Below are 20,694 nucleotides of genomic sequence, written 5' to 3' on the forward strand. Positions count from 1 at the left end.
TATATTTTGCAGATTAATATCAATTAGCAACACCGCATCATGACCGTAAACTAACTTATATGGGGTGGTCCCAATAGAACCTCTTGGAGAATTTTGGTAAGCCCAAAGAACTTGACTGAGAGATTGGTGCCAATTTCTTGGTTGCCTTCCAATGTGTTTTTTAATTAATGCAATCAAAATTTTATTCGCTACTTCCACTTGTCCATTCACTTGGGCATAATACGGTGTAGAAGAAAGCATTTTTATACCCCTAGACTTGGCATATTCTGTGACCTTTTTCCTAATAAACATGTTTCCTTTATCAGTGGTAATAGACTGAGGAATTCCGAATCTATACACAATATGCTCCTCAATAAAATCAATTATTTCATTGTGAGTCATCTCCCTTAAAAGAATAGCCTCTACCCATTTAGAAAAATAATCAACACTAACCAAAATGAACTTATGACCTTTAGAAGAAGGTGGATGAATCTGACAGATCAGATTTAAAGCCCAACCTCTAAACAGTCATGGTTTAACTATAACATGCAATTCTCACGCTGGAATATGTTGAAGGCTTCCATGTTTTTGGCATTCTTCACAAGACTTAGCATAATTTATACAATCTCTTTGAATAGTTGGCCAATACAATCTTCTCTTATTTATCACCTATTTCATTTTTTCTCCTGACTGATGAGCACCACAAATTCGCTCGTGCACTTTAGCAAGAGCCAAATACGCTTCTTTTTCTCCCAAACATGTCAAGAGGTTTCCATCAACAGATTTCTTAAACAATACATTATTCATTAGAACATAACTTTGAGCTCTATATTTAAGTTTTCTATCGACACTGAGACTTGGATTTTCTAGATATTCTATAATTGGTACTCTCGAATCTTCTAGGTCTAGTTTTTCTAATGACAACACTTCTCTTTCTCTCAAAGGCATAAATATGTCCTTTATCCTTACGAACTTTTCCAGTGTTGAGGGCTTGATCTTATATCTTGAAGCAATTTGAGCTAATTCATTTGCTTCTTGATTTAACTCTCTTGGAACATGCCTTAAAATGACATTGTCAAACTCGCTCAATAACTTTATAGCCACATTGAAATACTTTCTTAAATTTTCACTAACACACCTATACTCAAGTGATACTTGACTGACTACAAGCTGTGAATCTCCAAAAATTTTCACATTTTAACTCCTCTTTCTAATAATAACTCCAGTCCCATTATTAACGCTTCATACTCTGCCTCATTATTGGAACATGAATAATTCAATTCAAAGAGGAATTTACTTGGCTCGTTGCTTGGAGAAATAATTAAAATTCCTATACCAGCACCACCCTTATGGCATGAACCGTCAAAATATAATTTCCAAGCTACCAAACCAACGAAACCCAGTAAACTCTCATCAATATCAATACAAGGATGGTCAACCAGAAAATCAGCTAGAACCTGACCCTTAACGGCTCTTGCAGGAACAAAATGTAAAGAAAATTTCATTAAGGCCAACATCCATTTTTCTAGTCTACCATGCAATATTGGAGAAGACAACATGTATTTAAGAACATCAAACTTAGAAAATACATAAACATTCCAAGGAATCAAATAGTACTTAAGTTTTAAACAAGAAAAATATAAAGCTAAACAAAATTTCTCAATTGGAGAATAACGGCTCTGAACATCATTTAGCACACGACTTAGGTAATAAATCACTCTTTCGTCGCCATTCTCATCTTCTTGTGCTAACATTCCACCCATTGTTACTTCAGAAGCTAACACGTAAAGTTTTAGAGGTGCTCCATGCCTTGGAAGTGTTATAATAGGAGGATTAGTCAAATACTGCTTGATGTTGTCAAAAGCTTCTTGATGCTCTGTTTTCAAATTAGAACTCTTCCTCTTTTTTCAACTTGATTAGAGGCGCAAAAACCTTGGTTTTTCCTGAGAGATTAGAAATGAACCTTCTAAGGTAATTGACCTTCTCTAAAAATGCTTGCAATTGCTTTTTGTTAGTTGGAGGAGGAGCCTCTAAGATAGATTTTGCCTTATTTTTGTCAATTTCAATCCCTTTTTTCTGCACCAAGAAACCAAGAAAATTCCCTACACTCACACCAAAAGCACATTTCAAGGGATTCATTTTCAATTTATGCTTTCTCATTCTTTCAAATGCTTTTTTCAAATTTTCTAGATGCTTTTTTTTAGCATTTGATTTGACAACCACATCATCAACATAAATTTCCATAAAATTTCTAATAAAGTCATGAAAAAATTTATTCATCGCCCTTTGATAAGCTGCACCAGCATTTTTGAGCCCAAATGGCATCACAACCCATTCAAATGTTCCTAAAGCACCTGGACACCTAAATGCAGTTTTTGACACATCTTCCTCAGCTATGTATATTTGATTATAACCTGAATATCCATCCATAAAACTTAACATTTCATGACCAGCAGTAGAATCTATCAACATACCAGCTATAGGCATTGGATATTCATCTTTTGGTGTTGTAGAATTTAAATCTCTAAAATCAATGCAAACCCTTAATTTTTCATTTTTTTTCATGATAGGAACAATATTAGAAATCCAGTTGACATCCCTTGCTATTCTTATAAACTTAGCCTTAAGAAGTTTTTCAATCTCTTCTTTAATCTTCTACACGATTTCAAGAGCAAATCTTCTTGGTGGCTGCTTGACAGGTTTGACATTGGCTTTCAATGACAATTGATATTCTACTAATTCACGACTCAAGCCTGGCATCTCTGCATAATCCCATGCAAAATAGTCACAATATTCCTTCAAAATCTCCACCATTTCTTTTTTGAAATCATCAGGCAACATCTTGTTAACATATGTTGGACTAAGATAATCACCGTTACCAATATCTACTTCCTCCAAAGGATCCTGCACCTCAACCTTTTTTATAGTATCAGTGTTATTTTTTTCAAAACCTAAAGGACCATCATCATATGTACAATCATAAGGTACACTGTCAATGCACCCTTCTCTGCCTGTCATATAGGCTGACAGCCGAGCCAGTTGACTCGTCAAACTCATCATCTAAGTTTTTCCTGAGGCCGTATCAGCCCCGGCCCTAGGGACCAAAATAAAATCATTCATATCTATTTTGCACATCTCAATACTTTCAGGATTAAATGCCTTGGTGTTAATCGTCAGTGGCTTGGCTCCAGGATTATACATCCTAAACTCCATATGCATTTCATCATAGTAATATGTACTATTATCAGCAGAAACTTCTTCTACTCCTCCATCTTCGTTCCAGAAAATCAACTTTCGATATAGAGTGGATGGAATAGCACCCATTCTATGAATTCAATCACGGCCCAAAAGCAAGTTAAAACCATCCTTAGAAGGAAGAACAACAAATAGAGTTGGCCTATTGACAGAACCAACCTCAATTGACAGTAGAACCACACCTCGAACAGAAGAAGCCCTTCCACTAAAATCTTTTACTCCAATGCTACTATTAATCAGATCTTTTTCAATCTTTCCAAGCCTTCCCATCATTCTTTCAGGCATAAGATTGACAGTAGCTCCCCCCGGTCAACCAAAATCTTATTGACTATCCTTCCATCAACACGAGCCTTGATATGTAGTGGACGCGAGTGTTCCTTGTCATTTTCAGTAGGCTTCTCAAACAATCCTCCACCACACATATTGTCATCTAGCAATAAGCATTCGCTTCCAGGAAAGACATCATAACAATCATCTTCTAATGACTCCACTTTCCGAACTTGACTATACTCCTTAGGTAATATTGACACCACAGCTATAGGTTTCTTAACACCAAATATTACTTCTAATCTGTCATCAAAACCATTGTCAAAATTATCAGTAATTAAATCTTCATCCTTTTCTCCCTTGTTTTCAACCATTACCTTCTTTCCAACAAGATTCTTCTTTATATTTTTATTGCATTTAGGGTGATTAGAAGAATTGCCTGTTTCTACAGACTTGGCCATGGTTAGCAAAAGAGGAAAATCTACACCGTGTCCCTTGTATGGATCTAAAGGAACATACTCAGGTATATTCTCTTTTTGCTCAAAAGTTGTAAAGAGAGAATACTTTGAAATATTTTGACAATTTGGCCAAGGAGAATAATTAGGAATCTACTGCATGTTAGGATTATAACAAGAATAAATTGGCTTTGAGGGAATAGGCACATTTTTTGGAATATGTATACTACCTCCATCTTGTGCATGATTCATGTTCTATAACTGAGACTCGTAGTACCTAGGGTTAAAAGGTCTAGGCTTCACCCATTTGTTTTTTCCTCTTGCAAAAGCAAGAGGTTGATTCTGCACATTTCTCACATTCTGGACCTATTTATTGTTTGAAATTTTGGTGGGAGAAACTCTTATTTTTTGAGAAAATCCATCAGATTTTTCATCAATCATGACTATAATCTTCATCTTCTGGTTGACGAGTTGTATCCCAGTGTTGTTGACACAATTGTTCAAAGGAATTTGACCGCCTAGCTTCTGTTTTCCCTCAGCTATCTTTCATTTTAGCTCATTAATTTCATTCTCTTTTTCAGCAATCTTCTTTTTCAACTCAGCCTTTTCTTTCTCTTCAACTTTGTACTTTTCAAACTCTTTTGCAGCTTCCTTGTCAAAAACAGCACTGCACTTTGGGCACATAGCAATGGTGCTATCAGATTCTTTAATTCTTAATAAAAAATCTAACAAATCCTCACTAGAACGAGGAAAAAATGGCTTTTGTCTTGCTAAAAAATCCTCAAGTCTTCATTTTCATCTTGAGCACCAGTCACTGTAGTGTCAATTCCTATCATGTTGAAGGACAAATTGAATGGCTGAACATAATTTGAATCAGCAGTAAATGGTTCAACATCTACCTTCATAGCAGTTTTATCGTCAAACTTCAACCTTCCCTCCTCAATGGCTTTTTGTATCGAATCCTTAAAACGGACATAATTATTAGTGGTGTGTGAGAATACTGATGCTTGAGCATCTTTTCTATCTTTTCCTATTTAATTTGCATCTAATTTGTTGAGTTTAATAAAGAATGAATTATCTTTTAGCCAATATGGATGCTACTTTGAGTCTTTTGCAATTTTGTTTATTTTAGGTAGCATTCGGTTGGATTTGATGGAGTTTCTGCAGCACAAGAACAAAAGGAGATGGCAGCGAGGAGCGACGCGTACACGTGACTGACGCGTGTGCGTGAATTGGAGCTTTCCATGGCGACGCGTGCGCGTGACCGACGCATACGCGTGATTTGAAGATTTGCTCAGCGACGCGTACACGTGACCGACGCATCCGCGTGACTTGTGAAAAAGACCAGCGATGCGTACGCGTGACTGACGCGTACGCGTGACATGCGCCACGTGCAGAAAAACGCTAGAGGCGATTTCTGGGCTGTTTGACCCAGTTTTCAGCCCAGAAAATACAGATTAGAAGCTGCAGAGTGAAGGAATCAAGTGGTCCCCATCCATCAATTGAAGACTTAATGATTGTTATAATTAATTTTGATTTAAATTTAAATTTGAATTAAAAAATAGGAAAAGATATTATCTTAATTTGAGATATTAGATTTTAAATTAATTAGGATTAGTTATAAAAAGGGGGATTCCATTAGGGAATTAGAGAGGAATTTTACATGCCATCAGATTGGAACTCTGTACATTTTACCATAATCCTTATTTTCTTCTCTGAACTAATGAGTAACTAATCCTCCATTTTTAAGGTTAGGAGCTCTGTCTATTTGTATAGATTGATTCATTTGCTCTTTCTAATTTAATTCATGCTTTGATTTATATTTCAATAATTGTTTTTGTTCTTTATTTTATGAATTTGGGTGGAACGGAAGTATGACCCATGTTCTAATTGAGTTCTTGTATAACTTGGAAAAGCTCTTTACTTGAACAACAGCTTGAAAACATGTTATCCTGAATTTCTAATTGTTTGTATTTAACGGGATACGTGACATATAATCCCCTTATTTTTGGATAATTAGGATTCTTGTGGCATATAAACTGGAATTTGATTATCACCTTCTAATCGGAATTAATTGACCAAGGAATTGGCAGTTAATGAATTTTAGAGAAAACTAGAAAGGTCTAAGGAATTAGGGTCTAGTCACATATAGTTTGCCATAAATTAAATCCTATATGATTAAAATAGTTAGTAAGAAAAATCAATCCAGAAAATAGATAACTCTGAAACCTTAACTATTTCTCCATATATATTTCACAACTTCTTTACTGCTTGCATTCTGAAATTCTTAATTATTGTTTAATGCTCTTTGAATACCAAAACACTCTTTTCTACTTGCCTAACTAAGCCAATCAATCAATCATTGTTGCTTGATCCATCAATCCTCATGAGATCGACCCTTACTCACGTAAGGTATTACTTGGTATGACCTGGTGCACTTGCCGGTTAGTTTGTGGGTTATAAATAACGCACCAAGTTTTTGGCGCCGTTGCCGGGGATTGATAGTGATTAACAACTATTAGTTGTTTGATTGCTTAGATTAGGCGTTTTAGTTTTAATTTTATTTAAATTTTATAAAAAAATATTTCAAAAAAATTAAATAAATAAATAGCACCAGTATTTTTCTTAATTTCTGATATTAAGTTTGGTGTTTCCCAGTTAGTTTTATTTTAATTCTTAGAATTTTGTTCTTTCTTCTTTGCTTTTCTATTTACCACATGGTGCGTTTAATCCTTTTTGGTGTTTTGTGCTAAGGAAAAATAATAGAGAGAGATCACATGGGTTACTACTCACACCCGAGTAGTGATTCATATTATGGTGGATGGAGGAACTATCCAAATTTTGGTTAGCAAAGTCAAAACCAAAGGAATTTCAATACTCCATGTTCCAACTATCAAGAGACACCACCTCCATATTTATATCAAGAACCACCATCTCCATATTCATACCAAGAACCACCACCTCTCTATCCATACCATGAACCATCCTCTTTTTACACTTATCATGAACCATCATCTCCTTCTTATGCATATCAAGAGCTACCATCTCCTTATTCATCTCAAATACCATCAGATCTTGAGCTTCTCATGAAAGAATTCCTACATGATATAAAGACAAGTGTCAAAAATGTAGAGAAATATGTGCAGACGATGATCAAGAACTAGGAATAGGAACAAGCAAATTCCTGCCCAAGAGATACAGTGCAAGATCCTATGGAAGAAAGTGAGGAAACCAATCAAAGGAGTTTATACTCCAGTGAATTAGAGAACTTTCTACCCTCACATATGGAAGAAAAGGAAGATGCACAACCTCCCACACCCTTGGTAAGCAATGAAGAAGAGATTGAATTAGAAGAAAGCTACCGAGAGGAAGAGGTTGAAATTGAGGAAGCTTGCAAAGAGGTAAAAGAATTCAAAGAAGAACACAAGGGAGTGGAGCTTGCAAGACCTTTTCCAAAGCCATCACCATCCAATACAACATTCAAGTGGGTAAAATTCCTATCCTTAACCTTTACTTTCCCACTTGAATATGGGCTACTAGAGAAGGATGGTCAACTTAGAGCTCTTTGTGGCATTAAGAGTAAGAGGAATATGGTTAGTGGTAAGAGTTGTCAAGCAAGGTTCAATATAGTTGCATGCTCCAAATTGAAGTGCAAGGATTGGTGTAGAGCTCAATTGAATGGATCTAGAAGGTTGTTTGGATGTCTCTGTAAGAATTCAGATTGCTTGCCACCCGGTGGGAACAATGGTGATCCACAAGAAGATGGATGTAAAAGCAAGGTTTGAGACTCTGGGATTCATTCCCACAATCAACACTCTTGGGGCCTTGTCACTTGCTTCAACTTGCTCGAAGGTGTTATGCACCTAGCTTAGAATCCCGGTGGCTATTGGAATTACAAACATTGGTGGAGATTCCTGGATCAGTACAAGCACAAGCCACCATGATAAGGAGCTCACCACATGTCCAACTTAAGGACTTTAACTAAAAGTTCTTGGTGGGAGACAACCCACCGTGGTATAATCGTTCCTTTTCATTCTTAGTTATTTTTCGTAGTAGTAGTCTTCTTACTTATTTGATTTTTATTGAGTTCTTACTAATTTTCTGATCATGCAGCTATTTTAGAACAGGAACCGAAAAAAAAAAAGAGAGAGCACATGACGTGCAAGCGTCACTGACGCGTACGCGTCAGAGGGGTGTGTGTGAAAAATAAAGATGAGCAGAGAGTTGCACGGGAGTGGCGCAGGAATGATGCCTTTCGCACAAACAAGCCCACGCGTACACGTACCCCACGCGTGCGCGTCATTCGTGATTTTGGCGCGATGACGTGTACGCGTGACCTTAAAAATCGACGTAAAAAAATGTTTCGGCAGAGAGTTGTGCTGGCTTAGGGCTGGAAGTGTGCTAGAAGCACAAAACTTGTTCACGCATACGCGTCCCTGACGCATGCGCGTCATTTGCCCAAAAGTTCATCCATGCACGCGCACTCGTCATATAAAAATATTGGTGCCCAAGCCACGTAAACAGAGGGTTGTGTGTGCGCGCGGCTGCCTTCGCACGAATCGCACAAAACCCAGGGCACGCAGACGCATGCCTGACGCTTACGCGTCATTAAAAAGATTCCGCGACCCACGCGTATGCATCGCCTGCGCCGCACAACCACACTAGTTCGCTGCGCAGTTTTAATTTACTTTCCCCCTTTCCCAATCCTAATTCTCTCTTGTTCTTTTATCCTTTTCTTTTTCTTTCATCATAATATTTTTCTCTTTCTATTTTCAGTTCTTCTTTGCTTGAGGACAAGCAAACCTTTAAGTTTGGTGTTGACACTTCGCTTAAGGGTTTTCTGTTTATTCCTATGGCACCAAAAGGGAGGCGAATCATTTTCACTGAGGAGCACAACCTGAAGAATAAAGCAACCGCTAGAATAACTAAGGTGGTTGAGTTCCTTTCATTTTTTTCCTCCCCTCTTTTTCTATGTTATGTTCCTGTTTTCTGCTATTTTGCTTTGTTTGTTGCATGATCCTTTATTAGTTAGAATCCTAGGACTAGTTTAGTTTTCTCTTAATTGCTTTAATTCTAAAAAGATGTCTCATGTATTACTCACTGAGCTTGAATTCAAATAAAAAATACAGAAGTAATGTATTGCATGAGAAATTGAGTTAATTTTAAGAGTAGTCTTATTTACTTAAATGTGGTGGTATTTTCTGTGATTCTGAATGCATGACATGAACAATACATATTTAAATTTAATTCAAAGAATGTTGATGTACAAGGAACAGAAATTTAGAGAATTATTATGATTTTCCTGAAATTAATAAAAGTTTAACCTTTGAAGCAAAAGAAACAGCAAAAGAAAAATAAAAGCAAGGTCCAAGGCTCTGAGCATCAATGACTAGGGAGGTCAGACATGATTTAAAGCTCAAAGAGTTGTTTCCCTAGTCACATGCTTGTGGTGTTCTTGTGTCAAGTAATCCTTGAGACAAAACATTTAGAGTCGAGATCAATTGCAGAGTACGCCAAAGGCTTTGAGCACCACTGTCTGGGGATAAAAAAAATATTTAGAACTTAAGGAGAGTTCCCCAGTTAAGTGCTTGTGGTATTTCTGTGTCAAGTAAAACTTGAGACAAAATATTTAAAGTCACGGCTAGGCTCAAGGTGCAAAGCACCAGAAAAAATTGATGTGTTCAAAGATTAAATTAAGTTACAAAACACCAGAGAATTCATAATATTATCCGGATTCTAATTCCGAATGACAGTGACATCCTTTTGATTCAAAGGAGAGTGAGATGCCAAAACTATTCAGGATTGTAGTTGTAAACCCCGCTATAAGAAGAGACATGAGCTTAATCGAACTCTCATTCTCATGCAAATTCATATCCTAAGCCCATATTAGTTTTGGTTGCTTGAGGACAAGCAACAATTCAAGTTTAGTGTTGTGATACGTGAGCATCTTTCCTATCTTTTTCAATTGAATTTGCATCTAATTTGTTGAGTTTAATAAAGAATTAATTATCTTTTAGCCAATATGGATGCTACTTTGAGTCTTTTGCAATTTTGTTTATTTTAGGTTGCATTCGGTTGGATTTGATGGAGTTTCTACAGTACAAGAACAAAAGGAGATGGTAGCGAGGAGCGACGCGTACGCGTGACTGACGCGTGCGCGTGAATTGGAGCTTTCCATGGCGACGCATGCGCGTGACCGACGCGTACGCGTGATTTGAAGATTTGCTCAGCGACGCGTACGCGTGACCGACGCGTCCGCGTGACTTGCGAAAAAGACCAGCGACGCGTACGCATGACTGACGCATACGCGTGACATGCGCCACGTGCAGAAAAATACTGGGGTCGATTTCTGGGCTATTTTGACCCAGTTTTCAGCTCAGAAAACACAGATTAGAAGCTGCAGAGTGAAGGAATCAAGTGGTCCCCATCCATCAATTGAAGACTTGATGATTGTTATAATTAATTTTGATTTAAATTCAAATTTGAATTTAAAAATTGGAAAAGATATTATCTTAATTTGAGATATTAGATTTTAAATTAATTAGGATTAGTTATAAAAAGGGGAATTCCATTAGGGAATTAGAGAGGAATTTTACATGCCATCATATTGGAACTCTGTACATTTTACCAGAATCCTTATTTTCTTCTCTGAACCATGAGTAACTAATTCTCCATTGTTAGGGTTAGGAGCTCTGTCTATTTGTATGGATTGATTCATTTGCTCTTTCTAATTTAATTCATGTTTTGATTTATATTTCAATAATTATTTTCGTTCTTTATTTTATGAATTTGAGTGGAACAGAAGTATGACCCATGTTCTAATTGAGTTCTTGTATAACTTGGAAAAGCTCTTTACTTGAACAACAGCTTGAAAACATATTATCCTGAATTTCTAATTGTTTGTATTTAACGGGATACGTGACATATAGTCCCCTTATTTTTGGATAATTAGGATTCTTGTGGCATATAAACCGGAATTTGATCATCACCTTCTAATTGGAATTAATTGACCAAGGAATTGGCAGTTAATGAATTTTAGAGGAGACTAGAAAGGTCTGAGGAATTAGGGTCTAGTCACATATAGTTTGACATAAATTAAATCCTACATGATTAAAATAGTTAGTAAGAAAAATCAATCCAGAAAATAGATAACTTTGAAACCTTAACTATTTCTCCATATATATTTCACAACTTCTTTATTGCTTGCATTTTGAAATTCTTAATTATTGTTTAATGTTCTTTGAATACCAAAACACTCTTTTCTACTTGCCTAACTAAGCCAATCAATCAATCATTGTTGCTTGATTCATCAATCCTCGTGGGATCGACCCTTACTCACGTAAGGTATTACTTGGTACGACCCGGTGCACTTGCCGGTTAGTTTGTGGGTTATAAAATAACGCACCAAATACCTGATGAAACTTACACAATTTTTTATTCTTTATTTCATCAACTGAAGGCATCTTGTTTCCTTTTCGTAAAATAAGCTACTTATCTTTTAATAAAACTTCAAATATTTGATCTGCCTTAGAAATATCAAAAGAATAAGTCTTATTTTCAATTTTAGAGTATGAAAAAACTTTTTTTTCCTTTAACAGGCTTCAAAGATTTGCATACATAAGGAGGACCCCCACGCAATTCAGCAATATAAACCTCTTTCTCATCTGAATCACTACTATCGAAAAAATAATCAACATATGCAACCTTTCTAGAACTTTTTTGAAATTTTATTTTTCTTTTTTAATTTATTCTATTTGTCTTACCCTATCAGTTAACTGGAAAAGATCTAAAGTATGTTGATTGACAAGTTTCTTCCTAACTCCAAATTCTAACCCATTAGTAGCCATTTTGACAACTTCAGTTTCTGAAATCGGAGTAAAACACTTATTTCTCATGTTTCTAAACCGTGCCAAATAAGTGCCAATGGATTCTCCTTCTGCACGTTTGATAGAGAATAAATCCGTAAGATTAACTTTCAATTCACCTCGGAAAAAAGTGACCATGAAAATTTCTTTCTAACTGCGTCCAAGAATGAATAGAATTTGGTCTCAAGTTGGAGAACCATGTAAATGGATTTTTTGTTAAAGAAGAAGGAAAGTATCTCATCTTGAGATATTCATTAGAAGCTGCTTCCCCAATTTTAACAGTATATCGAGAAATAGGCTCTACTGTAAACTCATTTTCTTCTCTAGAAAATTTTGTAAGGGACTTTAGAATTTTCCAACCCCTTGGGAGCTCTGCTTGTTGTACACATTTAGGAAAAGCAGACACAAAATATGGCCTATTTAAGCAACCAACATTAAATCCCAAACGGTTTAAAACTTGTTCGACATTTCTTGCTAGATTATAATACCCCCCTAAGTTATTTTGCCTATGTCTTTCTAATATATCATCAGCATTTTGACCATATCTGGCATATGAACGTCATAATATCATGTGACAAATTTTGTTGCGACATATGTGAACTTGACACCCTAGAAATAGGTACACTTGACATGCCATATGCATTCTGGTAAAGAGTATTTTGAAAAGTTGAGTAGAGAGGCACATGCAATCCTTATGTCACTATGGGGGGACATACCCTGGTGGCAAGCCATAAGACGGCCACCCCACGGTATTTATGTGAGATGCATTTAACCCTAGATGGGCATGTCCAACACCATCATGCCTCACTGACAGTAAGGTAGGCTCTGCATTTGACATCACGGGAGAACTCTCGGACTCATTTCCTCTAGTCTTATCACTGGAAGTAGAAGAAGATGCTGCAGATGTATTTGACATGTTAACTGACGCTGATTTCTTGATTTCTGGAAACACAATCTTCCCACTGCGTAACCACATGCAAATTCAAAACTCCTGATTTTTTTATTTTGACAAACTACAATCTATTGACAAAGTCCCACCAGGCGTGCCAATTTGTTTTACTCAAATTTTTGTTAATGTTTAAAAGAAAATGTGGGTATCTCAATGTCGCAATTGTATTGTCAATAAAAATTAAAAAAGATTGAAAGTAACAAATAAACAAATAAATGCAAGGTGTCAGAGGCAAAGTAAATTGCAGAAATTAAAACAAACAAGAAATTAAAGAGAAGATGAAGAAAAAAACATAAACGTAAAAAGAAGAACAAGTAAAAGTAGAGGAGTTTTATTAATAAAAACTGGGAAGAAATCAGATTACAAAGTGTCTGAATTACTTAACATTCCCAATTTTATTTTATGATGCCAAGGGGTTGAGAGCATTTTGGGTTTCTTAAGTATTTTTAAAAAGAACGGAACCCCCTACAATGTGTTCCTAAAACTCTATTTATAGACTAACCTGCTGATAGTTACCTTTTGTACACCACTTAAAATTTGAATTGCCCCGTAACTATTTCTGCACTTCTTGCTTGATGTCAATTTCAAAAATCAAATAAATAACCAAATTGTCAAATGATCTAATTTAATTAAAATAAATATAAATATTATATATGGAGACATCACCTTATAAATAATTATTTCTTTTTATAATTTTCTTATAAAAATTATATTTTGTCTAATAATGAGAGTACATAAAAATTTGGAATATAATTATAATTTAAATAACCTTATCCCAGACAGAAGTCAATAGAGATAAATTGATTGATTGCATGATTCCTATTAAGAGTCAATTCAAGATAACCGTGTTAATAGTGGATAATTTAACGATGCACTTATCTGCTTTCAAAATAAATCTACTAACGAACATTCTTCCTATTATTTAAAATGTACGGTTTATCTTTTCTATTATTTAAAATATTTTATTTTTAAGAGTTTGGTCAAATTAAAAGTATTAATATTTTTTTATTATTTTTAAAACTTATATTTAATTATTTATAAATACATATATCTTGTTCACACTGTAAATAAAATATGTACAAAATTATTTTGTTTATACTATAAACGAGATAAAAAAATATTTTTTAAATTATTAATTTATTTATTAAGATAAAAAAATCCCTGGTCCCTAGCAGAAATTAAATTCATATTTTGTTTTTTGTTTTATTTTTTTCGTGGTAGGAAAGAAGCGTTGACGCGGTCGAAACTCGTAAGCAAAGAATTTAGCTGAGTTGGGGTCAAGATGTGAATTTTTTTTGGTGACAGGGTCAAGATGAGAATAACAAGACCATACACCATACAAAAATAAAATAATAATATCAATAAAGAACTAACAAAATAGGAGAAGAACTCGCGGGGGGAGAAGAAAACACCGACCTTCGTAATTTTCTTCTTTCATTCTTTTTTTTTTCTTCTCTTCCGAGATCCAAATTCCCATTTGAATCGAATCTTTCAATCAAAATTACAATCGCGTCTCTCCAAATCAATCAAATAACAATGGCGTCTGAAAAGCAACACAATCTTGAGGAGACAAGCCCCCTTCTCCACCAACAACAACCACCAAAACACAGCGATAATCCGAAAGCTGGCCCACCGCCGCCGCCACCTCCCCACTTCCCCGTCGACTGGACCGCAGATGGGCTTCCCGTGGGCCACAGCAGCGTCCTCGGTGAGCCCATGGGCCGCACCCCCTGGAACTCCAGCCTCTGCGCATGTGTAGGTCAAAACGACCATTTCTGCAGCAGCGATCTCGAAGTTTGTAAGACCCTTCTCTTATATTTTCAATTTTCTAAATTCCATTGATTATTGCCTTTTAAAAATTTCGGATGAACCCCCTTCTGGTACTTTTGTTCGATTATAGCAGTTTTTCTATTAGGTTTTCAATTTTGACGGTTGGAATTGCAAGGTTCTTGGCATTTATAATTTGTTGTTCGGTGGGGCTTAGTCGATTTGGAAATTCAGCTGCACAAAAATTTAATCTTTGTTCTGTTTATTATTTAGTTGAATCTAAGTTGTAAGTTTCAACCTTTTGGAGGTGAAAAGTGAAATTGTCTTCGCAATCCAAAGCCACTAGTGTGAGTGCAAACTTAGGTTATTCTTTTACTTATAGGCTATTGTATTTTGTGGAAAGTAAAAAAGAGGTGCCATGTTTGTAATTGTTAATGTGTTATTGTAATGATCAAGTGTATCTTTATGGACCCTAAAATATTTATTACCTATGTTTGAATATGAACCTGTGGCATGAACTAGGCCTTCTTGGGGCTGTGGCTCCTTGTGTGCTGTATGGAAGCAATGTTGAGAGGCTTACATCTACTCCTGGGACATTCGCCAATCATTGCTTGCCGTATTCCGGTATGTATGTGATTGGGAATTCCTGCTTTGGTTGGAATTGCCTTGCACCGTGGTTCTCCTATCCTAGCCGTACTGCCATTCGTCGCAAGTTCAATTTAGAGGCAAGTTACGCTTTATTCTTTGCCCTTCATTATCTAGTTACAGTGTTCATATGATGTGTAGTGTGGTAGGACAGCACAACTAGATAAATAGGTTTTCTCATCTATTGGTATAATTTAAATGTTGTCCTTGTATTGTTGCTTCAGCAATGCTTCAAAATTTATTTGGATTAGAGAAGTTTGATAATGTTGAATCCTTGTCATAGGGGTTTGTCCAAAATTTTACTGGTCTAACAATAAGTTATAATAAGGCAAGGTCAACCTGTATAAAGTCATTATTGCTTGTGTTATGTACTAAAAAATAAACTTAATCTAAATCTTTTGTGTATTATTATTATTTGGGTCATGTGTATAATTAAGATTTGGAGATAAGCTGAATTAAGTGAACAATTTATTTTTTATTTTGAATTTTTTGGGGGTTTTCCAGGGGTTAATAGCTCAGTCAGTGCACTTGGAAGTTCTGTACAATTTTGGTTGTATCAAAACTGTAGTGCTTATATTTATTTATTGCCTTGCTTCATAGATGACATCCACGTCCACATTCATATAAGTAAAGTTAGTTTTGCCTTCCTTCTACTTTTTTTGTCTCCCTCCCTCCCTCTCTTTGCCCCTCTTCCTTAGGCACAAAAGTCATATTCCTATGCTAACAGATGGTTCTACACCAAAAATATATGTTATTTCCTCATGAATTATTATTGTGGCATAGGCATGGCTGAAAAAGAGTGTAAGGCTTTGTATGTGGATATTGGGCCAAGATGATGAAGCCCAATAAATACCCAATGGATTGAGTTTCTCTCTTTGAATGGGAACTAAATAAGGTGAAAGTGCGCGACCAAAAAGAAAAAAAAAATTAGGTGAAAGTGGATTGGTTGGATTTGGAGTTTAGAGATAGTTATCTAGTTGAAATCTAATGTCATACCTTGCCTCCTTTCGCCCATTTGGGAAAAACACCATAAACCAAGGAAGTAAAGACCTAAAACACTATGGAGACTTATCTCTTATATGTCTAGCCTTGGATGAAGGGATAAGAAGTGGTGAAATGTCTATCACATGGGAAAGTGAACATTTTCCTTCTAAAATGGCTTGTCTCCAAGTTGGAGACCATGAGCCTATAAAAGGGTTCTTCCACATCTTATAGAAGGGGGGCTCTCTTCGGATTGCCAGCTCTCTATTTTTCATATCTCTCTATGTTATACCTTTATTCACACTATCCAAAGAGCTTTCTAATCCTCTTGTGGTATGTATGCAAGGAAAGTGGGAAACCACACCTTAAAAGCTAGCTGATAAAGGGGAAGAACCACTCTCCTTACAACATCAAGCATCCCATACTACCTAATGTGGGACTTTGAGCATCCCATAATTCCCAAGCCCCTAACAATACACCTCCCTTGGAGAGCCAACGTCCATGATGGCTTCACTCTATCGACACTGACCCAGCGGTAACCACTTTACTGCCGGTTATCAATATTCGGTATTCACCTTAATCCAGCCTATAGGTAGCCCTTTCCATGACGCCAACAACCAAGGATCTGATACCATTGTTAAGTATGTAAAGAAAGTGGGAAACCACACCTTAAAAACTAGCTGATAAGGGGAAAGAATCACTCTCTTTATATACAACATCAAGCATCCCATACTACCCGAAGTGGGACTTTGAGCACCCCATAATAATCCAAGTCCCTAACATGGTATTAGTGATGGTCTCTATGCTTGTTCTCCACCAATTATTCATACCTTAGGCTGCATTTGGAAGGGAGATTGAAACTGAGAGACAGAGATTAGGAGACAGAGACTGAGAAACAGAGAATTAGTATCATGTTTGATTTGAGATAGATATGGAGATTAAAATAAGAAAAATACTAAAATACCCCCATTTAAAAGAAATTATTCTTATAAAACATAACAGGATGAAATTGTTGAATTTCAAATTAACAAAACACATTGATTAAATTAGACCATTTCTATTCTACACAGCGAAACAAGAAACACTAAAAATTCTGTTTTGCACTTTACTCCTCAAATATGGATTGCAGAAAACTGCAGCAAAACATCAAAGAACCATTGCAATAATAAAACAGTATAAGAAGAAAACAGAGCAGGGAGTGAATGAGTGAATGAGCAAGATTTGGAAAGAAATATTATTTGAAGTTTCAATTCTCGTCTCCAAAAATTTTAGTTTCCCCTTCTCTATTTTTTGGAGGTACTGCAGGGACTGAAATTTTAAGTCCTAAAATTGAGATTTTAGTTCCAATCTCTGATCACCAAACATGGTACTGAGTTCCAATCCGTCAGTTTCAATTCCAGTCTTTGTAAACATAGTCTTAGGCTGCGTCTGGAAGGGAGACAAAGATTGAGAGACAAAGGCTTAATTAAGTCTGTGAATTGTGTTTGGTTTAAGGTGTACAAAATTGAGTTATGTCTGAGTATCATGTGAGTGAGTGGAGATTTGGAAAGAAATGTTATTAAAGCTTCAATTCCTATCTCCAAAAATTTTAGTTCCCTCTGTCCCATTTTCTGGAGGTATAGAAGAGACTAAAATTTTAAACCCGAAATTGAAATTTTACTTCCAATTTCTGATCACCAAAATACTTAGTCCCAATCCCTCAGTTTCAATTCCAGTCTTTGTAAACATAGTCTTAGGCTGTGTCCGAAAGGGAGACAAAGATTGAGAGTCAGACTTAATTAAGTCTCTGTATTGTATTTGGTTTAATGTGTACAGAACTGAGTTATGTCTGAAGTTGGTTTGAGATAAATATGGAGTCTGAAATAACATAAATTACTTAAATGTTCCTATTTAAAAGAAGTTATTCTTATAAAACAAGACGGGATGAAATTTTTGAATTCCAAATCAAACAAAACACAAATTGATTAAATTAAACCCTTTTTATTATACACACAAAAAGAAACAAGAAACACCAAAAATCTGTTTTGTACTTTTTTCCTCAAATATGGATTGCAGAAAACTGCAGCAAACATCAAAGAACCATTGTAGTAATAAAACAGTATAAGAAGCAAACAGACCAGCGAGAGAATGATCATGGGTGTAACTAACCTCACAGATGCCATGAACAAGGTATCCAAAGAAGCAGCCAGAAGAGCAAATGAGGAATTGCTGCCACCTTGGTCTGTCAGAGAGTGCGATTCCAAACAATGAGTCTGTTCTTTGTTCTTCATTGCTTTTCTTCAATTTCTTGTTCACTAAAAAGAAACTCAACTCTCTGAAATAGTTCCACCCCTGATACGTGTGTTCAGGAGAGCATATATTCTGCCCCTTGTCTCTAAAATGACGAAAATGTCCTCCTGAACACGCATCAACCCCAGAACCCAATTCAGCAGAAAGATTGTATCTTGAGAGGAACAAGCACCTCAATCATTAGGCCCTCAAAAATCTTGCATGTTGACTTTGCCAACCCCTACATAGGAAAAAGAAGTGTTTGTGTCTTTTTTTTTTTTACATTAAACTACAAAAAAAAAAGAAAAAAAAACTTGTTTGATTACTGTAAGCAAAGCATGTGTGCTATTTCATATATATGTGTAAAGAGAGGGATGGATTTTGTGCATGGAAAGTGAGAGAGAGAGAGAGAGAGAGAGAGAGAGAGAGAGAGAGAGGGATGGATTGTGTGTGTGTGTGTGTGTGTGTGTGTAGATTTGGAAAGAAAGATGTTTCCATCTTCATCTCCAGAAATTTTATCCCCTTTGTTCCTATTTTTTGGAGGTATTAAAGCAACTGAAATTTTAAGTCCCGAACTGAAACTATAGTAGCAGTTTCTGATCACCAAACATGATATCAAGTCCCAGTCCTAGTTTCTTTAAACAAACACAACCTTAGTGTTCACTTGGCTATTTTGAGTATGTTTCCTCTTAAGTATACTAACCTTGAGCTCTCTTGTAATGTTTCCTTTTTTATTCATTCTTACAAAACCATAATGAATCGATAGGTTATATTCATGTGAAATATTTATGGTTTTCTGGATACAGGGAAGTTCTGAGGCACTTAATAGGTCATGTGGTGGCTGCTGTGGAAGCTTCTTGGAAGATGAAGTGCAGCGCGAACAGTGTGAAACAGCATTTGACTTGGCAACTCACGTCTTCTGTCATGCATGCGCTCTCTGTCAAGAGGGCCGTGAGCTCCGTCGCAGGTTGCCTCATCCGGGCTTTAATGCTCAACCGGTATTGGTTATGATTCCCCCAATGGAGCAGAGTATGGGACGTGGTGCTTAAGATTTCTTCTTCATCCTGGAAGTGTTAGTCCTGTGTATGTTACTGTGGCCCATTATAAATTGTTGTTGTACCGTGTTATACTTTTGTATGAAGAGGATCTTTGTTCTATTTTTTTGAATAAACAAGATCATGAAACTTCATTTAATTTGCTTCTCTACCTTTATGTATGATAATTATAAACATATAAATATATTTGTATAATCCTATTTATTGTATTTTTTATTGGAATATGGAAGGGACTTTTCTTCTCGAGTCTATGCGTAGTTGACTAATCGTTTAGAATGAACTCAACAAAAAGAATTAAGAATGTTCTTCATTGAGGGCATGGATCCTGTTACGTTTGGTTCTTTAATTTAGCTATTATTAGTTTATTATTAAGGAGTATAGCCAATATTTTTTATACCTGAGAATGCCATTTGTATTGCTCATTCTGCAAACATTTTTATCCTTCTTTATGATGGGATACTGAATCCTAGGCCGAACATAATCATGTAAGATGTGTAATACCAGGCGGCAATCACTTACTCAAAAACCTTTTTCTGTTAATCATGCAAACGTTGATCTCATATGCTCCTAACTGCCACCAAGCTAATGAATGTGTCTGTTCCATCTCTTGGCTCAAAATGGGAGCTGGAGATTTTGATATCTTGTTTAATAACGCAATACAAGCTACCCTTAAGCTATGCTAGGACCTAGGAGTCGAAATGCAACTCTCATTGATTTGGAAGTTGCTTTATTACAATGATTACTCTTGCTACCACAGGCTGCGATTCAAAATTATATCTTGCCTTATCCCTTATGTATTGATCATAGGTAATCACATTTCATCAAATCCTTTTCTACCATTTTCTCTTATATGATTATATTCTCTTCAATTGGGAACTCATGAATCACAGACAAGCACACAAGTCAAAATAGGATATTAGACACTTACACGCAAATTTCAAATTTTGATTTGATATAAAGTTGTGGCTTACATATAAAATATAATTTTGATATGCTATTTTATGCGTGCTTCTAATTGTATAATATCATGTTAGCTAGCAAAACCTTTTATTTTATCCAAATAAATAATTATCTAAAAAAATAAATATAAATAATATAAATAAATCTATATAAAACATTTTAAACTACCAGTAATCCGTATATTAAAACTAAACTATCTAAAATATAAAAAACTTTTTAGATAATTTATAGTATCTTGATATTTTATT

General features: G+C 35.7%; 1 protein-coding gene across 1 annotated transcript; it reads left to right on the top strand.

The window, feature by feature from the left end:
* The first annotated feature begins 14,006 nt into the window (after nucleotides 1-14,006).
* On the top strand, nucleotides 14,007-19,732 carry LOC112696498 (cell number regulator 8). Its single transcript, XM_025749296.3, has 3 exons — nucleotides 14,007-14,568; nucleotides 15,060-15,262; nucleotides 19,238-19,732. Exons 1-3 carry the CDS (start codon nucleotides 14,307-14,309, stop codon nucleotides 19,478-19,480), a joined length of 708 nt encoding a protein of 235 aa, XP_025605081.1. The 5' UTR covers nucleotides 14,007-14,306; the 3' UTR covers nucleotides 19,481-19,732.
* Nucleotides 19,733-20,694: the final 962 nt, after the last annotated feature.

This window comes from Arachis hypogaea, chromosome 6 (assembly GCF_003086295.3).
Source record: "Arachis hypogaea cultivar Tifrunner chromosome 6, arahy.Tifrunner.gnm2.J5K5, whole genome shotgun sequence".
NCBI classification, from domain to species: domain Eukaryota; kingdom Viridiplantae; phylum Streptophyta; class Magnoliopsida; order Fabales; family Fabaceae; genus Arachis; species Arachis hypogaea.

Coding starts and splice junctions, on each gene's coding strand:
- LOC112696498 (XM_025749296.3), top strand. CDS start 14,307: ATGGCGTCTGAAAAGCAACACAATCTTGAGGAGACAAGCCCCCTTCTC. Junction 14,569..15,059: donor CAGCAGCGATCTCGAAGTTT/GTAAGACCCTTC, acceptor GGCATGAACTAG/GCCTTCTTGGGGCTGTGGCT. Junction 15,263..19,237: donor GTCGCAAGTTCAATTTAGAG/GCAAGTTACGCT, acceptor TTCTGGATACAG/GGAAGTTCTGAGGCACTTAA.